The sequence below is a fragment of the Trichoplax adhaerens genome, genomic scaffold (assembly GCF_000150275.1).
Source record: "Trichoplax adhaerens TRIADscaffold_11 genomic scaffold, whole genome shotgun sequence".
In the NCBI taxonomy this organism is placed as follows: domain Eukaryota; kingdom Metazoa; phylum Placozoa; class Uniplacotomia; order Trichoplacea; family Trichoplacidae; genus Trichoplax; species Trichoplax adhaerens.
The window spans coordinates 2,046,366-2,056,537 of record NW_002060953.1 but is presented as its reverse complement, the minus strand read 5'-3'; the positions used below and the strand labels follow the sequence as shown (position 1 = coordinate 2,056,537).

Sequence of the window (10,172 nt, the reverse complement as noted above, 5' to 3'; positions counted from 1 at the left end):
TTTCGACACCAAATAAATTGAATAGTTTTTAAGATATTTTATATTTTTCACTTTGAATTATATATACCTTCAACTGAAAAATTTCCTTTTTTACGATCGAATTGATCTATTAGCTAGTTACCGAACACAAGTTTCGAATAAAATATTTTCACAAAAGCATAATACGGCTTCAGTGTATCTGTTGCTTAACAATGAATATTCTTTCCAATAAGCATTTTCGTATTTTTGCATTTTGATACGATATTTAATTATCTATTCAATTCTAACCCTAACTTGTAATATTTGGTCAGATACTTAGGGATTAGCAATTTATGATATCCAGAAATTGAAAGGTAAAATTTAAGTAGCGCTTTAAATTGATTCTTGATAGCTATTATATCATTAAACTTTGTTTCTGTAGTATAAGTATCAATTATTAGCAAATAAACTGATCCGTGAACAATAATTCGAAAGAAAAAAACAGAAACTGCAAAGCTAGACATTCTTTAATAGTTTGTGGTAATTGGAAAAAATACTTGATGCTTAACGAATTCGTAGAAATTAATCCTAGCGTGTCAGTAAAATTCAAGCTAGGACAGAACACTTTTTTTGCAAATTTGACGATATGAATAGTAGATACTCTCACTGTTATTTTTAACATTTCTGTAGCCTTAGTATGCTGAGAATGTCCTGCTAGATCATATCGATTTCGATATTTCTGAGAATGCTAAAGCGCACTTGTGCTGTAACGTTGCTCTAGCACCTTATCATTTTATTCTATCAAGCATATCAACATTAATTTTCTGAGAACATATTATTAGTCTACATTTATGCATACATTTCAAAAATAGAAGACTCAACCGTTACGAAAAGATTACATTTCATTTAATGCTCAAAAATCGCATTCTGGTTCACCCACTAAATATCAACAGAATTTCCTTTCGCTATCAACAAAGAACGAGCATATCCGACTACGAGTATACCGTTAAAACATTTTAGAGTCGCTAAAGATACTTTTATTTTTATATTGAATCGATGTTGCAAGATTAGAACAAGCCTCAATTGGCAAACATTAGCATCATTTGCTATATCAGAAGTTTATGCATTGATGAGATAAAGCGAAATTATATTTTAGCTGTATTATATTTTAACATTTATAACTCAAATAAAGTCGTCAGTCGAAGGTAATTTATTTAATTTCATTCAACAATAATAAATTAAGAGATTGTTATAAGAATCGAAACCTCTCAAGTTATCAGTTGCATAAACGTACGCCCTATGTAACGATTTCTTGATCATAAATTGGATCAATCTTTTCCTATCATGACGTAGAAACTGCTACAACTAAAATTTGAAATCGATAGCACACGATATTTAACAATAATAAGATCACTACAAGTTGTCTACGATTAATTCTAGCAACTATCGAAAATGGTAACTCTTAATACAGATTAAAATCTAATAGTTGATTTTATCTTTAACTCGAAGTCTACTTGATTAGCACAACTTTTTAAAGCAGTTAAAGAAAATTTATGGATAGGATGATAATTGACTTTGAAATATTAATTAATTATTGCGAAGACAAATAAAGCGAAAAGACGCGAAAGCGTTTAACGAAATATTTAACCGTGCAAAATCATGGTTGATATTTCTTGTATTATTCCAATAAGTTTGACTTATACACTCACATTAAGTTAGCACTCATAAGGATATTTCAATGATCAAATTATTGATAGCTAAATACAGGATAATTGTCGGTAGAGCTCTTTGACACCTATAGTAGTTCAAGCTCTAACCTGATAGGCAATTCCATTCGAATATTTTTAAGGAAAATTACGATCAAATTAGCCCATAAACCATAGCGAATGCAAAGAATCTTTTTTTTCAAATTTCCAAGACAATTGGATTACTAGTACATCACATTTTATACGAGTTTTAATTAAAATTTCTAAATTTAATAAAGCATGAGAGACGATCACAATCAAAAGAGTCCAAAACAATATTATTCGCAGTCAATTGTTTCGATGTGGAATGAAAAGACTCGATTAAATTTCAGACAGTTAACCCTTGTCAACGGTAATCATGCATGGAAGTTAACAAGAAGAAAAGAAAGCATAGAGAAAATTACCATTTCCGCCTTTACTAGTAACCTGAGCTAATTAATACCGCTTAGAGGACTTAAAAGCGAATTGAGTCAGATTTTCCTTAAAGGAAGGTGCTTGCCACTTTTTTGTTTTGACCAATCCGGATAAAATACCCTAAGGCACCAATTGCAATTATTAAAATGGCGATTGGAATGGTTACGGCTATGACAGCAGTCAAGGAAAACTTTGAAATTGCTGATTGATGTCCACCTTTAATATTAATTCAGAATATTTAGTTATTGATAATAGAAATAAAATGAGACTGACTATACATTTAAAGAATTTAATTTTAAGTTCAAATTGAATGATTATATTTTGCTGATAATTTTTTTAGTCTAACAGAGAAGAAAAATTATAGCAACAATACGTTTAGATCCAGCATAGTTCTGGATTTATCTTGATAAATATAATATTTACTTTCTAGATGACAAAAAAGAATCAAATAATACGGAATCAAGAACGAAGCATTATTTCAATTTTCTGATCATTTAACGATTTCATATAGTGATAAAGATTGCGACCGAAAAATTAATAAGACAGGATTTATGGACTTACCCGCTTACAATTTATGAATTACAATAGCTGATAACTCTTTAATTTAAATAATATTAGGCCATAGTAAATAATTTTATAACAGTTACTGATTATTGAAAGGGGAATAATTAGTACTAATGGGTTAAAGCAATTTACAGATTATGAAGCCTTAAAATCTGGTAATAAATTATAAATCATATTTGGTCGATGTAGTTCATCGAGGACAGTTTTAAATATCGGTGCTTCTTACGAAAAAGTTACTAAGTAAGAAGTTCTAATTTTTGTTTAAATCAATTTAATTGAGATCAAAAGTCGACTTTTATAATATACTTATCAATGTAATTCTTCCTACCGAACTTTACAGAAGTTAAATAACAAAGCTGATAATTAATAGTAAATAATTTATGGTTGCTCTAATGCAAGAATTTTTAGGCAAATCTTTAAAAACCTAATTAATTTTAAGCATTAAAAGTCATTGAAATCTAATTAATGAAGTATATCATGAAAGGGATATTGAAAAAGAGCCCAAATTTATGACTTGCAAATCCATTTTTACAAATTTAGATAAGGGCGATATTACAGAATTGGCGATAGTAATTTAAGATTAAAATGATGGCAGCTATATAAATCAAATTTAAATATGACTTCGTCATTTTAATTAATGTCATGAAATAGGGAGGAAATGATAGACTAAATATTAATTTCTACTTAGAAACCATTTAATAGCGGAAGCAAAATAGAACGTAGCATGATTAAAATTTCTGTCAAATGTGGAGAAATGATCAAAAAGAGCTGACATTAAAAAGTTGGTTAGTTATGTCAAATAGCCTTGAAAGAATATAAATAATGATAATGATAAAATTAGATAGAAGCAGTTTTGTCCAGAGGGATCCCAGTAATAGCTGAAATTAACTTGAATTAGTAGACTACTGTATAGTTAAAAGCGTTGATAGATTTTTTTCATACTAATTAAGGCTGCTGATGAAGGAAATACTTGAAATACTAGCAACTGATTTTCTAGAATAAATTTATTATTACGGAGATATTGAAATTTTTTTTGTACGTAGCAATTTATTATTAAAAATGGACAAAATAAAATTATTACGGAAATTATTATTTTCATGAATGTGACGATGGCTTCATTATTATTTGAGTCTATTACATTTTGATAGATTGTTCGCTATTTCAATTATCAAATAGTAGAGAAAATAATAAAATAAGTTTAGTTTTCATACCAGGATTCGCTGTAGCTGAAGCAGTAGTATTCAATTGGAGCCATATATCATTCACAAGCGTTAACTTGTCAAGATTCGTAAATTGTTTAGCTATTCTGGAGAATATTTGAAATTGCTTAGTGGGACAATAATCGCTAAATCTATCTTGATAGTTTTTAATTTTAGCCTTCCAGAGATGATCCGAATCAAATTTGAACAAATTAAATCCTGCAAGATCGAATTGTTTGCGTTCATAATCCTTACTAATCTACATAGAAGAAAAAACAGGATGCAAAAAATCAATCATGTCGAACAAAATGCCAAATTAAACTAGCATTAGCTTTCTGGCACCTATAGATATAAAAATTAGCATTTAAACAGGATAATAAGACTATTAAGAGAATAATATCGAAAAGCGAAAAAACAGATAAAAATCAGAATGTTGTTACTTTACAACTGCCTTTTATTATCGATAATAGATTAGCTAATTACTTGTGTTTCCAACCGTTCTGCAAGACAGATTATTAGAATTATTTCTTTCCAGTGATCTTCTTGATCAATTAATGGATCACAGAATAATTTAATTTTTCTGCTTGAGTAATTCGGATAAATTAAACATATAGTGGGTGGGTTGGGGCGGCGTTCTGAAAGAAATCAATAGATCAGCATTTTTTTAATTTAATTTTTAGCTGAACAAGTCAAATTTTTACGTAGCTACTACAATATATTCTTTAATTAATATACAAATAGTTCATAAAGCATACTCTTTTCTAATTTCTGTTAATTTGAGGATGAAAACGAAATAAAACTAGTTAGCTTAATAGCCAAACTAAACTTACATTATCATATATTATTGCATTAAATGCCGATTATTAAAAACATTTCACGTATTGCCTCTTCTATTTAATGCTTATCCCAATTTTTCCTATGGCAATAATTTTTTGCGTCTAATTATTCATGCAATCGTGAAATATTCCATACTAGCAGTGCATATTGATGCTGCTACTATTGATAATTAAGACTATGCAACTACGCACATTTAACGTATTACTATTATTATATTAGCATATTATTTGGATATATTTTATGTTGTAACTATTTACATAGACATTAGTTTACATTCTATAAAATACCAACCTAGATTGTTGATTTCACTAGTGTTGCTATAATTAATAATTAAGGATGTTGGCTTAGAAGAATTTGTCTTTCCGGAGTGTTTCATGAGCTGAGATACTTTCAGTGATTTTTTGAACGATTGAGGCACATGTTGTGATAATATTTCAAAATTTGATGGAGTACTGTTCGGACTAGTTTTCCCATTAAATCTTTCTGCGTTGGCAAACCAATAATAGGCAGTATCTAGATCCAACAGGTCAAAGCTGACAACTCTGCTTCTTGTATAGCCTACCTGAAACTATTAAGAAAGAGTTGGAATAGATAAAATTTTCATGAATCTCTACTAAATTGCGCAACTTAAGCTTAACAAAAAGTAGGCTAGTCAATTGGTTAATATGGAAAATTATAAATTAAAGCCGAAAATTATTTTACTTCTGGCTTTATTAATTACCTACCTGGTGAATCAATTTCGATGAGTTTTTCATATAGATATAAAAATTATAAGAGTACATTGAACCATAGAAACAACGATCATGCTGTTTACAAGTTAGTATAATAGCTCGCTTTTTGTAATCAACCGAAGCTAAACATTCTTTCGGAGGCACAGGTTTGACTGAAACAAAATTTGATATTTTTATTTTATTATCCACCATCATTAGATCTATTTATTGCGAAATACCAAAACCCTAGTATTAGCTTACATGTTAAAGCTGGCCAACTACGGTAATAGTCACTGGATGTTGTTAATTTGTTGTCACTGGTAGCGGCTAAAATTTTAAAGACGACGGTAGCACCTATCAGTCTCCCATTAATTTCAATTTGACAACTTGTCCCCCTCGTTTGGTTACAAGAATATTGCCAATCAACATTATTGCTAGGCGAATAAATTTTATAACGAACGCCATATCGAATTAATGGTAAGCAGTTAGCATTAACATCTATAGGAGACCAATTAACAATGAAATGAGTACATATTGTGTCTACTTTGATGTTCTGGATAGAGGGCAATTTGTCTGAAAAAAATGGACATTTTTTTTACATCCTCCATCTGATTTATACAAAAAAGAATTATTTACAGTTTTAGTAACTTGATAGCATGAAGTTTCAAGTAAAAAAATGAGGATTTACTATAACTACAGTCTTAATAGCTCAGTTCGAAATTTATAAGCACATTGCTATTCTTAAAATCTTAAGCTAAGACTAATTAAATATCTTAATAAGAATTGCTTCCTCTTTGTTTACTATCGAATAATGATTTTTAGCAGCTTCTTTCATCCTTAATACTGTAATTGATATTATTTAATAATCACCCGCCATCAATCAGTCTACAGTATCAGTGGCTCCAATTGCCAATTATACGTAGTAATGATAATTCAATTTCCATCAAACCAAATATTTAAGTTAAGTATGACGACTATCCCTTAATTTTTACGTATTTTTATGATTTACAAAGAATCGAAAGTAAACTCATCGACAGAAACCAAGACTTTGTATTAGTGTAATATTTATAAAAGTGCAACAAGCAATCTTAGATTAATTACAACTAAATTATTATGAAAGCGAGTTTAAGAGTAGATTTTGCATGCGGAGTCAGTCAAATCGGTAAGATTAAAGGATGTTGCTATTTAAGTGCCAATTACGTAATAGTAGCGGCAATTAAGAAGATTAAAGACGCGAAATTCTATTAATTTTCTGTTTAAATGCATGATTAAAGAATGTAGAAAATTTTACTTACGGTTTATATTGCAATAGTTGATTGGCTCGGTCGTAGTTGGCTTCGAAGTAAAATGCGTTAGAATGTCAGCTTGAACAGTGCTTTGACTAACATTCAATTTTGGTTCAGCATCGGTAATCTTTATTTGAAAAGGATAATGTGCCGTAAATTTGCTTTCTTTATTACTGTAAGTTGTAGAGCTGGCGTACCAGTAATAAGAAATTGTTTTATTTAGTTGCGAGAAAGGCAGGATTTTAATTCTTGAGCCATCCTGTGTATACTAAAAATCATATTCAAATATCGGCAATCAACTTTTTAATAACTAATTATAAATATAAAATCATTAAATTAATCAACAAAACCATGGCTAGTAAAATTGGTTTTAATTTGAATTATAGGGTATATTTAGTATATATAGACTTAACAAAAATAAAATATGACTCGAAATGTAATGAAGTACTATCAACATTCCTTACTTTCTCCACAACTCCAGTTTGATTTTGAATTGCCAAGTAGAAATTATATGCATATGCTGACCCATAGAAACATCGGTTATGGCGATTGCATGTTAAACGAACAGTCTCTTTTTCATAATTGATTACAGTTTTGCAATCTTCTGGGGGTACCGGTTTAACTATAATGCGACATGATAACAATTTAAAATCAGGAACACGTACATTGCAATGCAAATGCCATTTTAGAATAACTTAGTTGTACCGTTTAATAAGTTAGCATGAATCGCTGTACTTGCATATCGTAGAAAACTGACACAATTGTTGTTGCCATCGGTATGGATAGATATTGATATCAAAGATTAATACTATAAGTTCTATTTGTATATATTTAATGTTCTACTGCAGTTCTTGAAAATCATTTCAGTGGCTGTGTACTTGTATGTAAGAGCTAGTATTTAAATGTAACTTATGGATGGCAACTAATCGAGAAACTTGAACGCAAGCTAGGTAGATAGATCTAAATTGGTGTATCTCAAGTCAATAAAAAGAACGTAACTAAATAACTACAAGTAGAAATTTACTTTTTCATGCATGGAATAAAAAACTCTCTAATAAAGGTGCAATAACATGGTCTATGTCTTTCAAAATTTGAGCCAATCAAAATTTTTATCATTGCCTGTGTTAACTGTACAGAAAAGCAACCAATTTACTCAAATGATAACTAGCAAAGTGAAGTAGATTTACTATAGATATTTCCTTAAGGCAAAGGCAGTCCTTAATCGTTGTAAAATATTATTTCTCTTCTCCGAACCAAGGCTAAATTTTATGAAAGAAGTCTTGCTTGCTGATTCCAATTTAAATAAGTTTTAAAATACATTCGCAAGTTCATGTTAACAGAGGATAGCCTTATCAATATCTAAAAGTAGCAACTTACAGTTTAAGTTTGGCCAATTCCTGTAATAGTAAGTGGATGAAGTGATGGCAATATTTTGAATCAAAAAGGCTTCAACTTTATAAACTATTGTTGTGCCTATCAAGCGGCCGCTGATTAAAATGTCACAGTTAGCTATTGAAGTATTATTGCATGCAATTTTCCAATCCAAAATTCTATTACTAGAATAAATTTTATAGTGAACCCGATAGCGAAGTTCGGGAATACAGTGGGATTGAACTGCAGGTGGACTCCATGTTAATTTAAATTGTGTACATTCGGTAACGGAAAACACTTTTCTGATGGGAGGTAAATCCGCTACGTACAGTATCAATAAACACCAGGAATAAAAGTTGCATTTAATAATAAGCTTATAATAATCGTTTATATAATTGTAAAATAGCGATTAGAATTAATTACAGCTAGTTCAACGTATTGTACAGTATGTTTGTACAAAAAATTAAGAAAATAGCCGACGCTACTTTGATTAAGAAAAAAGAAAATTGCTACTGATTCTATTCTATTATTAAGGGAAGAATATAGTATCCACTTACCTAAGTGATTACAAACCATCCCAGAATCTTCCTGGCTGCGACCAAAGCATACTATAATTAAGGTAGAAATAGAGAACAAAACTTCTTTCTATAATGTTTTAAATAAATTTGTTAAATATAAAGAATGCTAGTAATTATAATTTTCATATGGAGTTAAGTATAATTCTACATTTACTCATACAAAGAAATAAGTTCAGAAATTGCTCTCATCAACGTTTAACTCAAGTTATTATTACTTCTTCCTAACGATTTATATGAACTAATACATAATGTATTGTATCGCTACAGTCTGCTTAATTACAGTATTGACTAAGTAATATTGTTAGTGTTAATACCACACTATAAAACTAACTTTGGATTAGTATTCCACATGTAAAACTGAGTAATATCCATGTAACATTGAAGATAGCCATCCTGATTTATCCATATAGTGAAAAGAAGAAGCACCTGCAATAGATGTTATCTACCTTGTGGTAAATTTCAGAAAATGCGATGAATTCTATTCATATTCTATTTATATGCTATTACAATATTTGACAGTTATTTACTATTAGAATGCCAAGAATAGAATTCTATAAATCACATATTTGCAATAATTGCATATCCGCTAAGCGGGTATTTTCTATTAAAAAATATCAATAAGGAAGTGAAAGTATACCTATAGCAGTAATTTTATCATTTGCTGCGATAAGATCCGAACACAAAAATTTAAAATTTTTAGAAAATTAGAAATTTAATAGATCTAATGGAAAGATTAGCTACACACAACACTACTCTTGCTTAATAGAACCACTGAAAGACTTCTAAAAAGAACAATCATATAATCTAAAGTGTCTTTTGTTTATATACTTTCCCTTAGCCTTCGTAGCTACAATTAGCACAGCAACATTTACCTCATTTACACATAATTAAGTTGTTACTAGTAACACCATTTATAGCTGGAAATCATTAATCCAATATGGAAGCGATTAAAGTATTTGCGAGAAAGTATTCCTACTACTCGAAGTACGATGAATTAAACGTATCCTAACATATTATTCATCGGTATATTTTTCACCTTTAACCTTATTAGTAGCTCAACATTTTTTTGTATGTAATCATCTGTATACTAGCAAATAATCACCGTTACAGTCTATAATTACGATACTAAGTTACTTCACATCAGCATAATGTCAGTACAGCCAAGATGAATTGATTTTATGCAGTTGGAGGCTATTTCGTAAAGATCTTATTAGTTCAACCAAAGCTGCTAGTGGCCGGTCGAGATTGCAAAGCTAGTCTGAAGTAAGATTTAGTAGGAAGAATATTATGCTGTTTTAGCTATAACATCTCAGAACAAGATTAATATTTTTAGAGGGCTGGTAATGTTGATGTTTGACAAGAGCTATCACAACTGAATACAGCATGAAAAATATGCTGAATAAAATTTGCAAGTAAGTCTATAACTACTAATAATTTAAGAAACAATAATTATAATTATTTAATAAGACAAGATTGATGGACACCATGCCGTAGCTATGTATCTTAAGTC

At 29.7% G+C, this 10,172-nt stretch overlaps 1 protein-coding gene across 1 annotated transcript; it reads right to left on the bottom strand.

Moving 5' to 3' along the window:
* Positions 1 to 3,842: 3,842 nt before the first annotated feature.
* On the bottom strand, positions 3,843 to 9,054 carry TRIADDRAFT_59606 (uncharacterized protein; the record flags this gene model as incomplete). The annotated part of the gene is made up of 10 exons (XM_002115510.1): positions 3,843 to 4,139; positions 4,364 to 4,515; positions 5,009 to 5,285; positions 5,443 to 5,600; positions 5,689 to 5,925; positions 6,723 to 6,840; positions 7,178 to 7,335; positions 8,091 to 8,405; positions 8,642 to 8,692; positions 8,994 to 9,054. The coding sequence occupies 10 exons, from the start codon at positions 9,052 to 9,054 to the stop codon at positions 3,843 to 3,845; spliced, it is 1,824 nt and encodes a 607-aa protein (XP_002115546.1).
* Between the last annotated feature and the right edge of the window lie 1,118 nt (positions 9,055 to 10,172).